The sequence below is a fragment of the Hippocampus guttulatus genome, chromosome 9 (assembly GCF_054856545.1).
Source record: "Hippocampus guttulatus isolate MCC_2025c chromosome 9, RoL_Hgut_1.0, whole genome shotgun sequence".
Lineage (NCBI taxonomy): Eukaryota > Metazoa > Chordata > Actinopteri > Syngnathiformes > Syngnathidae > Hippocampus > Hippocampus guttulatus.
This window is the reverse complement of record NC_141269.1, coordinates 4,402,931-4,424,183: the sequence shown is the minus strand read 5'-3', so window position 1 is coordinate 4,424,183 and position 21,253 is coordinate 4,402,931. Positions and strand designations below refer to the sequence as shown.

General features: G+C 45.0%; 1 protein-coding gene across 4 annotated transcripts in view; it reads left to right on the top strand.

The window, feature by feature from the left end:
• Positions 1-21,253, top strand: part of cntln (centlein, centrosomal protein) — a 212,776-nt gene that overhangs the window by 175,649 nt on the left and 15,874 nt on the right. For all 4 annotated transcript variants that reach the window (XM_086119061.1, XM_086119060.1, XM_086119058.1 and 1 more), the window contains 8 exons: positions 1,171-1,252; positions 2,044-2,300; positions 5,837-5,992; positions 7,986-8,083; positions 13,061-13,187; positions 14,060-14,197; positions 15,400-15,585; positions 20,498-20,695. In XM_086119061.1, coding sequence (XP_085975187.1) covers positions 1,171-1,252; positions 2,044-2,300; positions 5,837-5,992; positions 7,986-8,083; positions 13,061-13,187; positions 14,060-14,197; positions 15,400-15,585; positions 20,498-20,695 — 1,242 coding nt within the window. The remainder of the gene's footprint in view (positions 1-1,170; positions 1,253-2,043; positions 2,301-5,836; positions 5,993-7,985; positions 8,084-13,060; positions 13,188-14,059; positions 14,198-15,399; positions 15,586-20,497; positions 20,696-21,253) is intronic.

Below are 21,253 nucleotides of genomic sequence, written 5' to 3'. Positions count from 1 at the left end.
AAAGTATCATGATATTAAGGTAACGACCGTCACGGCTCACCTGTTGTCTCTGTTTGGTCATGTGACGTTCACAAGCCGAGCCTTTAAGCACTGTGATGTCATTTTCAGTCGACAACACGTGACAGTACAAGGCAAAATGGCAGCCACCTGACATGGATAAAAGACAGGTCGATTTTTCTGCTCAATTCAAATTCCACAAGCGCAACAATAAACAGAATACTGCGTTTAGACTCGTGAGGGTGCATAGAACAGATTGAAAAGAAACCTTTTGACTACTCCTGAATAACAACACTTTGCCTCCATGTCCTGTCTTGACCATCACCTTCACTGGTCCACTCCATTCTGTGAAGCGTTCTATTTTCAGACATGACAAATGAGCGTATCCCACCGGTAACATGAAGTGTAACTTCTTGAGTGCCCGTAGTAAAAAATAGAAGGGACCATCCTCATCTAAGGACACCTACCCTAACTTTCCAATGGAAAACCGTCCATCGCGAGTACAGCTGTGTGGAGCTGAATAGATACCGCGCCATGGAATTTGTTCCCCATGTTCCAGCTTCACGAACTGCGCCCCGCAGCTCCTCCCAGGCTGAATCGCAGCATGACTTCCATCACCTCAGTGACGAGCTTTGGTCTTTAACAGTTCATCTCCTGTCGCCTAAGCGCGGCTCCGTGTGATCAAACATGCTGCTGATGAAATCATACCTGACCGTCACAGGAAGCAAACAGAGAGGAGTTAGTGAGGGAGCAGAGTGGAGGAGGTGTGGGGGGGGGGGGGCGGGGGGCTTTGGAGGAGCTTGCCTCTTTGATGTCACTACAAACGATCCTGCGCTCGGGAGATGTCACACATACGCGCAAATGACTGCGCTGAGACATGTCATACAGTAGGAGCGCATCAGGACTCGGAGACCGTATTGAACAAAGGCGGCCTCCGCACGCTCCCGTCACGGCTAATATCACTGAGTGACGTTGGCTCCGAAAGTCGGGCGAGCGCGTTCAGGTGAATTATTAAAGCAGCGGGTGATTTGTCTTGTCATGTTAAACCGAGAGCGGCCTGTGATCATGGTGTCGTTATGAGCCGCGTTGCGGGAAGTGCAACATGTCAACCGCTTGTGTTAGATTATGCGCTTGCTTTTCATCACTGTCTCTTGATTGCTCTTGTGCTTTTAGTTCGACAGGTGTCAGGGAAACGCAGGCGCGAAAGTGCTGGCGGCGGATTCGAGCAGCAAGCACCTCAATGTTACCAATCAAGGTAGCGAACGTTTTCATGTCACACTTAACCAAAAGTGGCCCCAAAAAGAAATGACTTTAAGCTTCCAATAGTCACCCACTGGGTATACCTGCTGTGGAAGCAAAACTACATCTCATTTTAAGTAATCCCGCTATTTGTGACCAGGGCCCGTCACAAATAGCAAAAAAACGCAACTGACATGCCCAAAATATTTTTTTAATTACCTGTTAGATTGCTTGACAAATTTTTAAATCAGACATGCAAATAAATTTCTCGATACTGTAATTTTTTTTCCGCTGATCTTCCCTCAGTTTTTTTTCTGCACCACATCATGTTTTCAAAAAAAGATTACTAATGAGACTATCCATAGTTCCCACTCACAACCAAGGTTAAATTTGGCACCACTCGTCGTAAAAAGAGCTCAATTTAGCCTGGGTTGTTACGGAGAGTCTTCATCGCACTTGTACATTGTGCCCCCCCCCCCCCCCCCCGCAAACGTAATCTGCTATTTTTAGGAGTCCTGTTGCAAGATGAGTTTGAAATATTATTAAACTGTTTTGAGTTCATAGTCTGTTGTTACATTGTAATACAGACAGTAATATAGACAATGCAACATTTTTCACATCTATTTTTCTTTCTGACTGGTGTTTACTGTATTCCAAAAATATGTGTGTGCATATAAAGTCCTGCCTCCTATGGGTAACTGATAATTGATTGCCCTCCTCACCCCACCAATCCAGTCATTAGGATGTACAGTATGTGGCGTTCCCATGTGAATTTTTTAATGGCACATGTCCATTCCCTCTTTTTAGACAACAAACAGCACGAGCGCTGGGAGCGCGGGACAAGAGGCGAGAAGAGGAAGAAGTGGCTGCTAATGAAGGCTTCCTCCTCCTCTTCCTCCCTGCACCACCGCGTCGAGTCCCTACAGCGGCACGTGGAAGTACTGCGACGTGCCCGGAAAGCCGCTGCGCTCTCAGCCCAAGAGCTGCGCAGCACCAACAAGAAGATGGCGGCACAGCTCAACTCCCTCGCTGAGAAACTGAGCGGCAGCAAGCAGCTCACGCAGGTAACTCCAAATGTACAGGAGATAGAAGTTTGTGCCTTTCTCTTTTTGTACCTGTCATATATTTATTTGCTGCGGGGCTTAGAGCACCGAGTAACAGGTCCTCATACTTGATGAGTTGGATTGACAAGCAAAATCTCAGCGGTGCCGCTCCATTGCACCTTCTGTGACTGCTTGTTGTGTCGTCCTGATCAATCTTTCAACAGCAGTCTGTCACTTCACTTTCTCCAAACATGTCCACCAAGGTGCTCATTCAGACACAAGTTTGTATTTCTGGCCTGAACTGTTACCAACGTTTTGTGTTGCGGATCAGCTATATTGCAGATTTTTTTTGGGGGGGGGGGGGGGGGGGGGGGGTCATGTCTAACTGTCTACTGTAGAAATCTCTACATTAAAGCTGAAATCTGCAGTCTAGAGTATGGCATTAACAATTCATGTAGATCAAATAACACCGTAGCAGTCATGTCAGAGCCACCTTTGTCTCACATGAGCACACTCAAAGGGAGCAGCACAATGGCACGCACTCTCAAGTCAGACACACACGGTCATTAATCTGACAGGCCACGGAAATGTCTATGGCGGTTTCCAACATGGCACTTGCCAGCAGAGGACACCACCTGATTAGGTGTCAGTCGGTCTGCATTTTCACTCTGTGCTCTTACAGTACATGCACGAGTGTATTACTGACCTTACAGTGATGCTACCTGGGATGTGGCCCCTGTGCGCTCCCGCCGAGGCACCTGATTGCCAAGTCCAACCTCACAAGTGAACTACACGCACACAAACGCGCACGCGCACCTTCACCGTTATAGTCAGAGAGGCGTTGTTGTCCTGTTTGCTTCCTCTTTACTCTTGCAGTATTAATGCCAGCCTGCCGCAAAAAGTTGGAGCCGACTGAGGCGGACCAAGCCCGGAAAGGGCAGGAGGTGACGGGCTTCAGGTCCGTTCCAGCCGGGTCGCGTGTAATTGGCTTAAGACGGCCTCTGCGGGGGGGAGTGGGGGTGAGGGGGCATCATGTGAGAAGGACTATACCACTTTCACAGGAACTTGTTTGTGGTGGGCTCAAAATATCAAGCTCATCGTGTCAATTCTCAAAACGCTATGCCGGGCAACTGGTAACAGTGTAAGCACCAATAGTCCCCATTTAAATGACCAGAATGTTTTCAAATCAGGGCTGAGCAATTAAGCAAATTCAAAGCCACGTTGCTAGGTAGTAGAAAAGGTTTTTCGTTTGCCTTCACAGGCGTGCGCACACACACACACACACACACACACACACAGAGTAAGTAGTACATGGCGTTGATGCTAAATAAATTTCCAACCACCCTGCTAAAAAAAACAAAAAAACAAAACAGTAAGGTCAATAAGAGTGTATATTCCCGTTCAAAGTGTACTGAACATAGACACTTTGATAAACAATTTGAGGATTCTTAGTGGGATGCAGCGTTGTCCTCTGTGTATGTGTATTTTTAGTTTTGCACCAGTTGCACTCTCTGGTGACATCTCACACTCTCCGAGACAAGCGCTCTTCCAAAAATCTGCAATTGCTTTGTGAATATGTTAGGCGGGCTAAATTAACGTTATTTAACATACACAAAACCGTTTAGTGTTGTTGCTTTTAAACACTGGACGTTAAAAAAATAAAATAAAACTTAACATCTTATACGGAACAGAACATTTTCCAAGTGAGAGTCGATTTGTTAAATTCCTCAGTTATTTAAGGTGGAATAAGAACCTTTAAGAAAAAAAACTGGTGACAAAACGAAAAGCCTCCTTTTGACAAAATGCTCCCGCCTTGCGTATGCGAGATCATTTCCTTGCTCGCGCGGATTACGTGGCTCCACCTCCGGTCGTCGGTTTTGTGACGTCGTGCGTGTTTTTACCTGCCTTATCTTTTTAAGTGCGGGATGTCTTACCCTCCTCTTTCATGTAAAGTGGTGGGATTATCGCAGGATTTAAGTCTGCTCTGACTGATCCCCAAAAAATATATATATCCTAGTTATTAGTAGAATTTAGATGTCGGTTGCCTAAAAAGGAATTGAAGTGTTTTGGTTCAAATGTTTCTTTCTTGTTCAGTCCCCCCCCCCCCCCCCCCCCCGCCCCATGAACAAATTCACGTTTTTTGCCGGCAAGTGTGGCTTCAAACATTGACAGGCAAGTCCTGGATGTGTGGCTATTTCTGCAACCTGTCCTCCCTTATTTATCCCGCACGTGATTGACTGTCACTCTGAGCCATGTTAGTCATGAGAGGTGTCCTGTCTTTTCCAGCCTAATAGCCCGCCAGTATGTCATCAGTCCATGTCAGTGTCACGTCTCACCAAGGGGCTGAAAATGGCCCCGGTGAAATCAAAGCCCGTGTTACAGGAAACGTCATCAATGCCACTCCCAATTCCTACAGTGCTGCCCGACCCCCCGCCCCCATCACTTTTTAACCACCACTCGGTGTCTTCAACAGAGCGCTGGACACCAAAAGCTAGCGTGATTCTATTAAAAAGGTGTCAGCCGCCAACCAGATATCAATAATGTCAATGCATGCAGAGCTGAGAGCCAACCTGTGGGAATCTGTAGTTTCAAATGTATGTACGTGTGATCTATATCTTCATGTATCGGGTCTCCTGTGAGTGCCATTCGGTATTCATCATTTCGTGTTGCTAGACCATATTTGGTTGAAAGCATCAACAGTGATGTTTGGGATCATCAATACACAGCTAACATTATTTGGCGCTCTTAAGCTAACCACTAGACAGCAGTTGGAGGCCTTCACCCATCCGGTATTTTTATTCAGATGAATTTCCCTGTGGACGTGGGATTGAGCAACTTAATTTTTTTAGAAAGTATATTTTCTGTGGGAAATGAGGGGAAAATCCAAAATCTGTTCATTATATAGAAAAAAAGCCTGTGAAAAAACGGTTAACTTTAGTTTGGATTTGTAATACTACCAATCGCCATGAGACAGACAGTTGTTTTTAAACTGGGTTTTAAAACTTCCCTATGCTGTATTCCAACAGATTTTTTTTCTGACAATTTGCCATTATATGCAAAACAAACATCAATAATAATAAAATATGAATTAAGTTTATTTTTGCTGATTTGTTTTTTTCCTTGCACAAAATTACCGGTAGTTTCTTGCTCAGCAGTCGAGTGCCGTTCTTGAATGGCAATCTTTTTTTCCCAGATTAAAAATGAGGTCTAAAAAAACAGCTTGCAACCATATGCGAGGATCCGCAGGACACACGCGATCAATCACACTTGAAAGATCTGCACTCAGCACAACAGAATATTACATGGCTTGTACACCCTCTACAGTAACACAAAACAATAACACACATAACATGTAACAAAATTCGTTTCAGATGGTCACTTTCACTCGCAATAGCCCAGTTTGCACCCGTATACTGCATTGAAATGCAACCACAGCAAGGCGTAAAGATATTTTAAAGTGTATGAATTGTTGTTCTCAGCCGTTATTAAAAGACCCATTTCATGGAGGAATGTTATTTTCATGAACCCACCAACTCCGTGTCCTGGTCACCCTGTAGAAGCTGACGTCTGAGCTGGGGGCCTTGGACCAGCAAAAGAAGGTTCTGGAGATGGAATTGGAGCAGTGGAGGCAAAGTACTTTCCCCCGTCGCACAGCTGAGTGCTCCTGCCAGGCCATGGAGGCAGAGGTCAAACAACTGCAAGCCAAGCTCAAGGTCAGTCCGCTCACCGGACGCTTCATTAGTTACCCCGCTCCGAAGTGAAAGCCAATGGAAAACAATTTTTAAAAGTCTGCCTTTAGAAAGACGCTCACTCTCCCTGACACTTTATCTGTATTTTCGTTACCTGTTTGCTGTAGTGTGCTACCTCACGACATCAAATTGAAATCAGTTTCTAATACAGTCAAACCTCGGTTTTCGAACGTCTCTGTTCTTGACCAAACCGGTTTTCGACCAAAAATTTAGATTTTTTTTTTTTATGCCTCAGATGACGAACAAATTTCGGTTCTCGAACAAACCGAGCGCACTTGAATGGGCCACTTGACTCCTCTCGCCTTCCTTACACGAGGAAGTGACGCTTCCTCGGGTAGACGAGGAAGTGACGCTTCCTCATATAGTGTTCCATTGTCAGCAGACGTGTTCAATCAAGATTTTTATTTTTTTTTTCAAAAAGAGCCCGGTTTCGGTTTTCGAACAAATTTTTGTTCGAAAGTTTCTTGTTATTGTTGCATTCATCCAGTTTTACTGCGTCTGACTCGACTCTCGGCATCCTAAAACATGATTGCCTTAGCCACCGGGAACAGAATGTCAACACAGCATAACCCATGAACAAGCCCCCCCCCCCCCCCCCCCCCCCAGCCCCTCACCCTACCCCCTGTAAAGTTAAAACAAAGTCAAGCAATTTGGTTAAAAGGTGATTCCAGTGTTCAAGGTATCACACACCCCAGGTAGAGTCAATCGGAATCGCTTCAAGCAAGAAAATGTTGTACAACTACTTAGACCTTGACGTTTCTGGACCAACTTCAAGGCTTCACATTCAAATAGTTTAAAAAAAGTTTAAAATAAGAGAGAGAGAGAGTGAGTGAGGGGAAAGATCTTGAAACATACTTTTCAATTTCTACATATCGCCTGCAATTGCATGTGATTTCAACACAAATTAGCATTTCCTAGCATTTGATCTTATTGGGTTGCGCCTTTCAGAATGAGAATAACAGTCAAGACAGGTGCCCCCGCATGGCACGGGGGATGAGAACTAGCGCCGCTATACCTCGCCGGGCTCGTCAATGTCACGCAGCAGGTTGTTGCTGTCGTGAAACTCAGTGCAGGGAACTCATGTCAGGTGGCAGTTTCAAAACAAAAAAAAGAAAGAAAGAAAGGGGGTCGCGGGGTGGAGGACAAGGAAGAGGCTTTAGGGGCACATGCGATATCAAAAGCTTGCTGGATTGTGAGGCTTCCACAAGCGATGCGGAGCTTCTTTAAACATTCAGAATGCAACCATTCTGTAAGAGAAATCCGTACCTATTGCCCAGAGTACCCTAATCCCCGCCCCACCACCACCACCAATTCCACCAGGAGAACATGAGGCCCCCAAACCAGACAACCTCGCCTGACACAGGGGCCAGCCAGCACCCAGGAGGGTAGCGGCCCATCACCAGAGAACCAATGACCTTCGTTAGTATGGAAAGAGGATAGGTGAAGGGTGCAGTGGCCGTTGTGGGGGTGGCAAACCCCCACAGCCTGCTAACCGGAGCGGGCCAGGTCCCAGGAGTCACTTCAAGTTAGAATCCAAGAGCCTCAAAGGGCTTCACAGGCCCTCTGATTAGCAGTATCGCCTGATCGAAAAATAAAACATACCTTACACTGTAGATCAAATAAAGCTGACTGATGGAGCAAAATAAAGAAGATTCTTTGGAGATTTTTTTGCCCCTAAAATTGCAGCCTTTATATATGTTGTTTACATTTGATTTCGTGCTTCCAAGCGACCCCCTTTCTCTCATCCACTTTGAACACTACGCTTTCCTCTTAACCTCTTTTAGCACTCCCCGCCCCCGCTCCCGCTGTAACTATAATGAGGAGGCATGCTGCGGCTGACCTGTCATCAGCCGTGTCGTGAGGACCCCCCCATGAACCCCGCCTCCCCCTCATATACGGCATGCATGGAGACACATTAACACACGCTCACAATGTGTCTCTCCCCCAACCCCGCCAGAGTACAAGTGTGGAGGTCACGCGGCAGGTGGCGGCTAACAAAGCCATGCGAGGCCAAGCGCAGGAGAAGGAGGACAAGCTCCGCCAGCTGCAGGACAAGTTAGTCACTTCTCAATGTTTGGTTGCTCTTGTTTTTCCTCTTCCTCTTTCTGCTCTCTCTTCTCTTTCCAGCACCCTCCCCTCTCCCGTCTTTGTCTCTTACTCTCCATCCTGCCTTCCCTCCCTTACCATCACATCAGCTGCAGCTCTGATCTGCAGTGTTTGATTCCACCATGTGGCAGCACACAGGCACACGCTCCTCCGCTCTGCACGTTTGTGGCAAAAAAAAAATAAATCCACACGCCGACGAATGTTGAGGAATGCCAAAGAAAGAAATAACGCCAGTGTCAATTTATTACCGTGTATCGAAATGCCTTGATGCAATTTGAATCTTCACTCATGGCTGGAACAACTATGGGGTTTAATATTGTGTGTGTGTGTGTGTGTGTGTGTGTGTGTGTGTAGCAGTCTCATCTCCTCCATATTGTATAGTATCATAACAAAATACCAATTTTGTTTGTGGAAAAAGATGCATGTAATATTTTATCAAATAAATTATTACATGTAAAAATGTCATTTTTATGTTAATATGTGATGAAATGATTGTTCATCTTATTCGTACAAGAAATACATTTAATTTTTAAAATACATTCTTAAATCCATAATAAATGCTCAAAAACATTTGTGTAAATAGTTTGTTGAAAACATTAAATTGAATTATTCAAATAAATGCATAAATATTCTCATCCATTTAATTTTAATTAAATGTGTTTTTAGGTCTGAATATTATAGCACAATGTATATCGTCGCTTTTCATCATTTTTCTGGCCTCATGCTAATTTTGTTGTTTTACTAAGTTTTAATCTGTTCAGCAATGATGCGAGGCATTTGTATTGTTTGTGTGTATGCTTAGCTGTCAGCATTCACATCAGTATGTATCTATGAGCAAGCGAAGAAATTAGCGCGTGCGTGTGCATATGTGTCATGTAGTGCTGCTGTTGTTTATGTGGGTAGTCGATGCGGAGTGCTGATCAAAGCAGCGCATCGATCGATTGTGTGCCGCAGGAGGCGCCGTTTTGGCCCGTGACACTCAAACCCACACAGCATCACTCTTTGCCTGTGAGCCGCGAGCCCTAATGACTTAGATGGCGCACAAACGCGTACGCACACGCGCTGTGGCACTCGACGCTGTACGCGCTTCCCAATGTATTGCTCGAAACAATTCATTTGCCTTGTCATAGGTGTGGACAGAAACTTTAGAGGTTGAAAACACTTCTGGAATGCTTGTGGACCACCGAATGGCTTGGGGGATTACAAATCCCCTAAGGTGGTGTCTCACTGAGGAGCAAAGGCCTAACCTTGCCTGCAAGCTGAATTCTGGTGCGACTGTGAGTTCACAAAACCCCGAGAATCCATCAAGCCCTGAGCCCGCTGATTTTCTCCGAGTCGCATCGCCGGAGGTGCGGGGCAGTCATTAAGCAACGATGCGTTTGGAGGCGGGATACGCGGCCGTGACGAAAACGTTTCCCGATTGACAGTCGGCTTGATTCGAAAATCAACGTCGTGTTATTTAAGACTATCCGACAACTATCACTCAACTCCTCAATGCCATCCCTGCCAATCATCGAGATAACAGGACATAGCTGGTCAAATCAAGGTGCGTGCCGGTGACGATGTTTTGATCCGTTGCCAAGAATGGACAAAACAAAAGTTTGCCGAATGCCCCCAACCAGCGAGATGTATTGTACTGAAAATAAGAAATCGCAATATCGAGGGGGGGATAAACTGCAATTACATTCTTTTTCAAGGTCGTTCAGTTTCACCTGCGGTCTTCAATTCACCTGACGTGAATGGATTTGGAATGTGAGAGAAACCCACGCAAGCACTCGAAGCACACGCAAACGATGCAGCCGAGATTTGGACCCACAATCTTCTGAATCCGTCAGGTCACATGCGACATTTCCTTCACCAAACGTCTGTCACGTTTCAAACCCTCTGCCCGAAGCTCCCGCCACATCATCGCAACGCTCTGTTTTCATCTCTACGGGCGCTACAAAGGGCAGTCCTTCCTCTCTGCTGCTTCCTTCCTCTTTCTCAGGCGTGCTGTGTCGTTGTGCCCGCCGCCCCTCAATAATGCACCCGGGGCATGTGTACAATCACAGTGGATCTGTTGTGTTTGTCTGTGACCAAAGCGCCGGGCGGATCACAGCGCAGACAGAGCGAAACATCCCCTTCGCTCAGTTTCCACGACAGCCTGAGACGCACCAAGTCAGAAACCCAAAGTGCCCACCGCTCCGTTTGCTTCGATGTAGGGAGCGCTCTTCTCAGAATGAAAGACCCCGTCTAGACGCCTCTGAAATATACATTTCAGTGCACACACGGGGACCCGCGCCGCTTCGACTTAAAGAAGAGGGGAGCACACACACAAAAAAAAATAAAAAAGAATTTCAAAGTACACCGACGTGTCCTCAGTCAATATCCGGCGCTGTGGCGCTGCTTTATTTATGAAGGTGCGGCTTTCATCTTTTCGCCCTGTTGTCTATCAGCCACATCAAGTGTCCGCGCCGTTTTTTAACACGGCTGGAAAAGCACATGCGCGCTCGCCGCTGTTATCATGACAATGAGCGCATGTTTGATGAACAATATTGCCGCAACAAGCGCGAGAACAAAGGGGAACAAACGCGGCGAGTGATCAGAGCCGTAGTTTTCCCGCTCTGCCGTCTGCTTACACTCATAAATACAGATCACACACTGGAGACGAGGCAGCGTCGATATATCCCTCATTCTTTTTCATCCTCTATTCTTTTTGGGCTGCGCAAGAAGGGAACATCTAAAATAAATGTTGTCCATCTAATTGCCATTAGCGACGGGGCAGAGGAAGCCTACCGGGGCCCTTATTGCCGCTCTTCATCTTTAAGTCAACACCAGACAGTCATCTGAAAGGTTCAATATGGGTTTTCTCATTAATGGCCAAATCCATAGGGGGGAACCAGTGAGCACCGCTCTTCCTCCTCGAACCCCCGCCCCTCCGCCCCAAAGTCCTCCGGCCAAACTCCACTCTTATTTAATTTAATGCCACTCCAATAGGACAAGCAGGCTCACATTTATTCAGCCGGTGTGCCCTCAGGCACTCGTCCGCCCAGGGAGACGGGGGACATTTACTTACACGAAAGCTTTTGCTCGAGCCTTGCATCATGTGTTGAGTTGAAAAACACAAGTCGCAGCCAGTGTGAGGGGAGCTTACGAGTCACTCGATCCCACAACCTGCATCCTTCTTTAGTCTGTTTGTTCTCGTCTCAGCCATGGTAAAAAGCTCCAAAACTTGAACGGACGCTGATGTCATGAGCCCATTTTAAATAGAATGCCACCGAGTCGAAGACCTCCACAAGGGGAGACTATTCTATTTCAGAGCAGTACTCTCCAATCAGAGACAAATTGCGCTGGCGTATTTTGCGTCTATTATGCGTATTAGCATGTCTGAAAGGCGGGTGCCAAAATGCATGCAAATGGTCCTGCTGGCAAAATGAGAGGGGGCAAGGAGAACTTCGTGCACATGCAAGTAAACATTTCTGAAATGCCCAAAAATGTTTTGTTTTTTTCTTGAGCTTCTGAATGACCCAACGACTGACTTGGAACCAGTTATAAGAAGGAGTCATACCATATCACCCCCAGTATGACATCGAGTATCACAGTTGATCTAAGTGCCACTTGGTGTATCAAGTTTGAGAACCACTAACCTCTGACCTGAATCTTTTCTGCATTTCCACGCATCTGGGTCATTTTAAAGCTCTGTGACTTTCAGTGCTGGCCTCTTCAAGTTCAAGTAGAAACGGCGCAAAAAATAGTTCGCCCGTCGCCGACCAACTCTGGTTGAAAGCTGCAATATTTTCAAATTCAGATTTATTTTTTTTCCACATGCTAGTTCAATTATACTGTTTTCCCTCTTGTCTCACTCTGATTGTATTATCCTCAGAAAGGCAAATTGCCGTGGGAAAAGAAAATTACGGTGAACGGCTCCCCACAGTGTATTTCAAGCCATTTCTGTTCATTGTATATTGTTTCCTTCTGCAAGGGCTATTGGCGTATGTATAGCTAGCTTGGTATACCGTACCATTATGCTGAAAAATCAAACGTGTCACAAAAGGCCGGTAATTAAAATGGAAAGTGACATGAGCTGCATTTTGTCTGAACGAAACAGATGGCGCAGAACGGGCCGCATGCGTCTGAAGGGGATTATTGTCAGCATACAAATATTTTCTGTCATCCATACTAAGACCTCCCGCTGATGCGTTCTTGTACGCGACTGGTGCACTTCAGGTCATAATTTAAACATTTACATTCATTGATTAGTGTCTGCCGAGCAGTGTCACTGCTGATTCAAAATGCTGTTTGTCAATAAGAGGATGCAATGGGTGGCACGCAGTCCCGCTTCCTGTTCCTCCACAGGGCACTTGATTTATTATGCGCCTGTTGGGATGCATCTTCAAATCAGCGCCTCTCCGCACGTGCGTATTTAGTTGTCATAATGTCCGTACGTGCGTATTTAGTTGTCATAATGAGCTGTCGTGCCTGCCGCACTACTTGGGGGACTCGGTGCCTGCCGGTGTTGCAATAGCGCGAGCGCGTGTGTGTGCCAGCGCGCGCGCGCATAGTCGATGTGTTTTGTTGCCATAACAGACTTGTGTTTTTACAATTTATTTCATTTCTGTTGTTTTTTTGTTGTTGTTGTTGTAGTAACAATATACTGTATTTGAATAGTTTACATTTCTATCATTTGACTCCTGTGATTATTAACATAACATTTTAATAATAGAAAATATATAGGACACTATCTATATTAGTTTTTCTATTATCGAGAGCAGGAAACGCACGCAGTGGATCAGCCTTAGAAGTAAAAGTAGCACGGTGACAAGAGCACGTGTCTGCATTTGAAACATTTCAGTAATTTTGTACACGTTGACATTTCGGAATTTTGATCTGTCTGAGCAAATGGTGGATAGCCAATCAGAGGCGGGGGCTAATTTAATATGTGTGCAGAGCGAGCCACGCCGAGCGAGATGTTACCATGAAGAGGCAGCTGGTGGACGACCTGAAGACGAGGCTCAAGTTTTTGCAGGAGATGGAGAAAAGTTACCGTGGGCAGGTGGACGAGCTGGAGAAGAAGGTGCTCGAAATGCTTGAAATCATCCATGAATCATCTCAGTTCTAATCATAATACTTACTAAATTGTGGTTTCGATTTTTCTTATTCTGTAACATGAAAAGTAAGATCACCGGTATGTGAGTACAAAAGCCAAATGATAAACTTTGTTTATGTAAAAGGATTGAAACGACGAACGCGTCCTGAAGGATTTTAAGGAGTCAGATTCACAGATTCCCTTTTTTTCCATAAAAGTAAACAATATTCAAAATCTTATAATGTAAATATTGTGAGTCTAACTGAAGCTATCAGATATTTGGAATAGATTTCAAAAGCAGGACTCCTTTTGTCAAAATTGATTAAAAAAAAAAGTAAAACATTCACATCACAACTGGGAGTCTTGTGGAGAGAAGTCCCATTTATGGCAGTCAAACTCCAAAATTTCATGAGCTTTGAGGCGGACAATGATGGTTCCAAGTTACATGCATAAATCTCAAAGCATGATTACACGATGTCTTAAAATGGTCAATTCCACCTCTGCCTGGATGGAAAATGTAGATGGTTGTGTGCACATACAGTTGATCTGCGGCCAAATGCAGCAAGGGTGATGTCATTTACCTGACTGATACGTACGTTCCAGCGGACGCGGTGCTGCTTTCATGAGTCATCCGATGGCTTCCACACTAAGAGAATATCAGATTACAGCCGACCAGTTTGACGCGTGTAGCGGCGTGGTGTCGTTTGCACGCTAATTTCATGAAAGTAAACAGTGAACAGCAGTGCGTGAAGTGTAGCTTGCAGGCAAAAGCCCTTGAGAAGCCACCTTGTTATGGATGTGCGGCATGTACATGCTTTAAAAGTAAATAGATAAATAACGTGACCCTTTTGCACTCGCAGGTCAAGTGTTTATCAGAGGAAGCTTCCAACAGGAAGGCTTTCGTTGAATCTCTCAAGAGGAGACTGAGCGTTGCAACCACGGAGAAAGCCCAGCATGAGGCTTCCTGCACCAAACTGAAGGATGACCTGGAAAAAAAGGTTTGACAATGTAGTTCCGCAATTGTTTCCGATTTTACGCAGTGGTAAAGGGGGTCCCCAGTTTTGGACGGTCCCGGCGTACGGCTTTTTGAGGTTCCGAAAGGCGCGCGAGGAACTGAATTGTGCTGTGGTGTGAGAATATCAGCAACTCGGTTAGTACCATAATTAAATCTTTTACATTCGATTTTTTTTTTAATACCTATTGCCTAGAAGTATTTTTTAAATATAAATATTGACTGTAATTACAACATTCAGCGCTGTGTTACTAAATGGCACAATCCATCTTTCATGCAAAGTCTGACTACGGTGCCGCCAATTCCTCAAAACTTAAACCATACAGCTAACAAATTGTGCATCGACACGTTACAGCCGTGAAGCATTTGCAGATGTGAATAGATTTTTCTAAAAATGCGGAGAAAGTTCAACAATGTTGCTTCTCTCCCTAGGATTGGCATTCCTGTAAAGATGCCTGCAAAATCAAAATGCTCAAGGTGAAGAGCGATCCAAAAGTGTCAGCTAATGAATAACTCTTGACATGTGTTAACATCTCCGTTAACAAATCTAGGATAAATAAAACACCAATAGATGTTATTGAAACGAGTCACCCCAGTCCACAAAAATCATTTCTCCAAGTTTCACGTTTTCAAAGAGTGCCTGAGTGTTCCATAGTGTGGGCAGATGAAACCAATGGGGACGGACTTGTTTGAAAGGAACAAACAACGCCATGCTTGGAGAAAAAAAAAAGGCAAAGCACACCATCAAAATCCTAACTGTCAAGTATGGGGGATTATCGTGTTTTGCTATTTCAGGGCTTGGACGGATTGCTATCATCAACCGAAAAGAATTAGAAGTTCTCCTGCAAAATGCCTCGATAAACTGAACTCTCTGCCAATTGAAGCTCAACAGAGGGTGGATGATGTAACAAGGCAACAATTCAAAGGAGAAAAGTAATCAATGGTCACATACTTTTCCCACCCTGCGCTGCGATGTTCAAGTTGTTTTTATGACCGCGATGATCAGGTCAAAATTTCTGACCAATGTTTGAGGGAAATCCAGGTAATGCCAAAGGGATTCACATACTTTGTTTCGCCTCTCTGTATCCGATTGATCTTCTCCTCTCCGGCTTCTTGCGCAGACATTCGTTCCCTCCCTTCTTTTTTACATTGCTGACCATCGACGCGCACTTGTGTGCTTGTGTGCAGGAGCGGCGCATTCAAGCCCTCCAGGCTCGCGTGGGAGCTAGCGAGCAGGCCTTGGTCGCTCTGGAGCAGAGCGCCACTGAGCAAACGGAGCGGCTGACCCAGCAGCGCTCCCAAGCGTTGGACGGGCTTCAGAGGCAGCTCGGCCAGGCCTCCTCCCAGCTGGAGCAACTTCGCTCTTTCATCAAGGTGCTCCGCTTAAAAGCTCCGCTTGATCAAAAGCCCAATGGGTGCAGCATTGAATCATCTAACTCGTCTTAAATCACCATCCGGGGCCAGCAAATTCTTTCACAGACAAGGGTGGGGAGGGGGGGGGAGAGAAGATTGATGTCATTATGCCTGTTTTTCATGGGTATAAAGAGATAAAGGCCATCGCAGGTAGATAAATGAGTGGTTGGAGGGAATTGGCATGGTGTTTTTTTTTGTAGAGATGTGATCCATCATTGCGGTGCCGTGTTTATGTATCTGGCAAAGAGAAGAGAAAGCGATAAAGAGTGTCCTGCAGCTCTGCTTTGCTGACACCTGTCTGTCAAGGAAGGAAGAGGCCAGACGGAGATAGCGGAGTCTATTTCTGCACATCCATAAATCATGCGCAGAGTTTGGTGGCGCTTTGCCATGGCCCTTTGGATTTTCCGTGGATAAGGGCATGTTTTATCCTCCTCCCTTCTTGCCCCAGTGCTTCCATTACTTTCACTAGATTTCCCCCCATAACAGTTCATGTCTTGACTGTATGTCAGCATTTCTAAAATGTTTGCCGATACAAGAAAAAAAATCTGAAAAACGTATGATAAAATACAGTCTTTGCAATTTCGCAAGCACGCCAAAGAGTGTTGTGATGCGTGGAAAAGTCCCTCGTTCCAATATCGTGTACCAGGTTGAGTGCTCTTCTCCTCACACGTCTGTGCAAAAAGGCAGAACCTGGGGCCATTTGTGTGTGTGTTATTTTTAACCTCAAAAGACCCCCAGGGGGTTCAATTGTTGGTTGAGGACGCTGACCTCAGAATTCCCCAAATTGCATAAAGGCAGGTGATCAACCATCAATGTGTGCTCAACTGAAAAGACCGGCGCCATGGACCATGAACCTTTTTCTCCTGCGATCAATGCGTACAGTATGTGTCTGTCACCCAGCAGACCACAATTCAAATCCAGATTGTGCGGGGGTGGCAAATTTGTGGGACCGACCATGGTTGGAAGGACACAAATCAAAGAGTGTGGCTCTCTTGCTGTTGTGGTCAGTCAGCGTTGAGGTAAATGATGAAGTGGTATGGTGGTTAGTCGGGCTGAGCAATTTTGAGAAATCATGTCAGTGGGATTTTTTTTTCTCTTCTCTATATTATTAGGATTTAATATGTAATTTTTTTTCAAGGTACTCTCCGAACGTATTCACAAAAACAAGTAAAAAAACGATTCCACTAAACTATCAAATTTATTTTACATTTTTGGGGGGGGGGGGTTCTTGTAGGTTAGGCTAAAATAAAGGCTAATGAACCGTGATTTCATATGAAAGACACTTTATTCATCAACCGTACTTCAATTAGAGTTGTTCACTAAATACTTGGACTTGCACTCTTTTAAGCATTCACTGATGTGTTCCCCAGAGTTCCGTAAAAAAAAAAAAAAGTCAGAAGTGGGCCTCTTAGAGGTAAGACCATCCATGACATGCCCAGTTTAAGTGAAAGAGTTTCATGACAGTACCCCAACATGGAGTGGAGGAAAAAAATGAATTCCTCGATTATTTGGGGAGTGGTTTGGTGGTACTGTGGGGTTGTCTTCACAAATGTCCATTGATTTTACTTATTTTTTTTCCGTTAGTATGTCCCCAACCCCCTCCATTACTAGGAACTTTCTACAAGACATGTGCTAAGAACACGTAGGCATGAGATCTATTGCACATATCTCCCACAAACAAAAGCTGCATTATCTTAATTCACGCAAGCAAAGATGTACAGTATTGATATACAGTCGATGCCTCCATTTTCCCATAACCTGAGGCGGGGTGGGGCCATGGTGGTGGTGGTGGTGTTGTTGTGTCGAGGATTCACATCATTGTTTGTCTGCCCCTGGCTCCTGTGATCCTCTATAAGAACAGCCAGCCCTTTGATTGGGCTGCCTAACGTCCGGAGGAGATTTACTCTTGTCGTGTATTGATCACGACTGGAGGTGCTGTGCATGTGTGTGTGTGTGTGTGTGTGTGTGAGTGTATATATGTGTGTTGTCTCACTCTCTTTGTGAGCCTGTTGTTGCTCAATCTCAATGTGTTTTTTTTTGTTTTTTTTTTTGTATTATTATCATTATTATCGGCCAGCAGACCCTTTTGGCCCCTGCACACGCCTCAGGCTGTCAAAACTGCTAAAAAGTCACTTCTGTGCAGTGGCCCAAGTGCACAATAAGTTTCACATTATTGTCCTTCTTATGGAGTACAAGTAGAATTGGCTTTACGTCAATAAAAGCTGTCAAAACTCTAGAATGCACTTTTTAAACGCCAAATGAATACGTTTCATTTTCTTCTCCGAGTTGCTTGTTTTGCTCATGAACAGCTTTTTGTGCCCTCGTGTGTGTGTGTGTGTGTGTGTGTGTGTGTGTGTGTGTGTGTGTGTGTGTGTGTGTGTGTGTGTGTGTGTGTGTGTGTGTGTGTGTGTGTGTGTGTGAGAAAAGGTTCTGAAGGAGCTAGTTATTATTGAAGATGTCTTTTTAGCTGCCCATTTGATCCCCATTGCTATGCCTTAATCCTCGCCTCGTCTAAATTGGCCCTCTGGCTATAGCAATCGTGCCGCTAGCCCGGGTAAGAGTCCTCAACAAACAGGCAGACTGAAGTATGCACTACACACACATACACACTATTGTGTGTGTGTGTGTGTGTGTGTGTGCGCGCGCGCGCGCGCGTGCGTGCGCGCGCGTATTCAGTCGTTCCTCCCGCAGCTCAGAACAGCTGATGAATTCCCCTCCTAATCTCCTTTCCGGATTATTCCACATGCTGGGTTTAGGTCAATTAAATGTAACCCTCGACTAGTGACAGTGAATATCTATTAGGCCGTAAATAAAAGAACAGGATCTGTGGCTGTTAGGTAATAAGCTACGTATTCCTTAAGGGTAAACGCGCGCTTTTATCACCAAAACCAGCTCGTGCAGCAGTCGTTTATCAGATCAAATGGATGACGGTTATGAGTTAGTCGTATTCTGCTTGCTGCGGAAGGTCGACCACAGTCTCTTCTGGGATTCCGTTTGACCTCTCGTTTGAAGAATCTGATTCATCAGCACTTTAGGAAAAATGTCGCCATTGTGAAACATGTATTCATTGTACAGGCAATTTCATTGCAATTTACATTCATGGCTGTCAAGTGGGGCTGAATTAAGACAATCAAGTTCAAATCGGCATCGCCCTGTAATAGAATGCAATTTTCAAATCCCAAAGGCAGCAATTAAGAATAAAAACAGAGAGAGAGATCTAAATAAATATGAATTTTTTTTTTTTCCTTGGGTGGGAGCCATTTTGCCACTTGCTGTCGACTGAAAATGACATCACAGATGCTCAGGTAGTAACCAATCACAGCTCAGCTCGCGAATGTCACATGACCAAACTCAGAAAACAGGTGAGCCGTGATTGGTTGTTACCTGAGCTGAGCAAATGTGATGTCGTTTTCAGTCAACAGCAAGTGGCAAAATGGCCGCCGTGAAAACGGGTATTTTTCTGCTTAATTCATATTCCACAAATGCAATATTATATAATATACAGTATATAATATCAGAATACCTTGTTTAGACTAGTGAGGCAGAAACACATTGTTAATACATTTTTGAGTTGATTTTACCTTTAAACCTGCAATGTCTTGAAACATTCAACTGGTGTTACATTTTTAATTTGAAAAAAAAAAGTTGCTCTTTTTCAACATTTTAAATTGATTATTTAAGTAAGTGTGTGTTGGGTCAATAAAAAGAATCTTGCTTCAAATGCCCCCCGGGCCATACTTTGGATGGCTTTGCCCTACGCTGTTTTCCTTTTATCTTTCATGGTAGCAAACGTGACATAATGGAGTACAATTTACTTTTTTTTTGTTTGTTTGTTTTGTTTCATTGCGTATGCTGTTTGTTTATGAACATCTACATTTAATCGCATCACAACTCTGTAGTTGTTGTCCTTATATATTTATTCCTGCAAACAAACAAAGCCTAACTGCACCGCAGCTTTATTAACGCCACCGGTGTACAACTACGAGAGCAATAGATGTTGCCACGCTTGAAAAATCTTCATCAAGCTTTACGCTTGTACGTTTTTTTTTGTTTTGTTCCCCCCCCCCCCCCCCCCCCCGCGCCGTCCCTTGCTCCAAAAGCAAGTTGTACAGTTCTTTTTGTTTATTTGTTTGTGTGCAATGAGAGCGGAAGCCATCCCTTGCTCCCCTTGTCCGACCATCTATTCCAAGGTCAGCTTTTCGGCAGGCTTGCAAGGGAATGATACGGAAGATTATTGCCTCGATCAATAAGCTGAAAATGAAGCAAAGGGGAGTTTGCTTTATTGACTTGCTCGTGTACAGTGGCAGTTTTAACATTTAATTGTCTCTCCGTATTTAGCGTACACGCTCCCATTTAGCACCCCGGCAGCCGCGCCATCCCGGGCCTTTGCTCGCCTCGCTTTGCCATCCACCCGGGCACCATTTTCGAGCGGCCCCTCGCAAGCTTAATTATTAACCGTGTTATGCTGCCCTGTTGTGCCACGAGACCTTCAGAAAGCAAATAAATAAATGAATGGCTGTATCTTTCACGAGCCCCCCTCTGCCTGTTCTGCCTCTGATGAATGATTCCTTGTCTGTGGAGATTTTAGCCAAAACTCGAGGTGCATTCCATATCAAAGCGTCGTTGCCGCGGCTTCTTGATCGACGGGGCAACACACCCTCAGGACCGTATTCCTTCAAGGGAGTGCGCCGCAAAAACCGGAGAGAATCTGAGTGTGTCAAACTCAATATTCCTCCATAATGTACTAAGCCGCTCTGCCGCATGCTTGATCAATTTCATTTATTCATCGGCCGGGCCGGGCCGTCCCTCACACTTCTTCTCGGTCTCCGTTTCGTCATGTTCTTCTCACTTGTATTCCTCCTCCCCCCTGCAGGCTCTGGCCAGCGAAATGCTGTTAGACGTGCACGAGGTCAAGCAGCAGCTGATGAAGAGGAGGAGGTTGAGGCGGACCGACGCTGTTGCGGCAAAGGGCGGCCCGTCAGCTAAATCCATGATCAAAGCCAAGTCCATCGCCGCCTCCATCCTCAACATGTCCGAGAACGATCTGGCCGACATCATGGACTCGGAGCAGGTGAGGCCGAGGGACGACTGGCCGTTCGTTTAACACGAGGGTGTGGATAAACTTTTTCTTCGTGTACATAAAAATTGAAGGAGGCAAGGTTCACATCTTACAAGTATAATTCTACCTGTGCTGAAAGCAGTGGAGGAAATACGAAGAAATGTTTTTTTGTCTTTTTATGTAGTTAAAAAAAAACTGGGGATTTTGGGGGTAAGCAGTGTCCCTGGATCCCTCACCCGGTACTGAGCAGCAACAGTATCACATTGCCGCATTCAAAATAAGCACAATGGATGCTGACAGTCAGGTGGAGCAAATGATCACTCATAATGAATTTGTTTTGCAAACCTAGAAAATCTCTAAACTTTATCAAACTTACAAACGATACAAACAAACTGGGGTGGACTTATTCTTTTACAACGGCTCCAAGTGACTCAACAAGATAAAATACAATACATTACAATAAATCTTTATTTATACAGCTATCTGCTCAAATCGATTTTTTTTATACAGGATAAAGAAAATTATCCCTGTGAATATTATATTATCTCTCTACATGTCTTGTTTCACCAT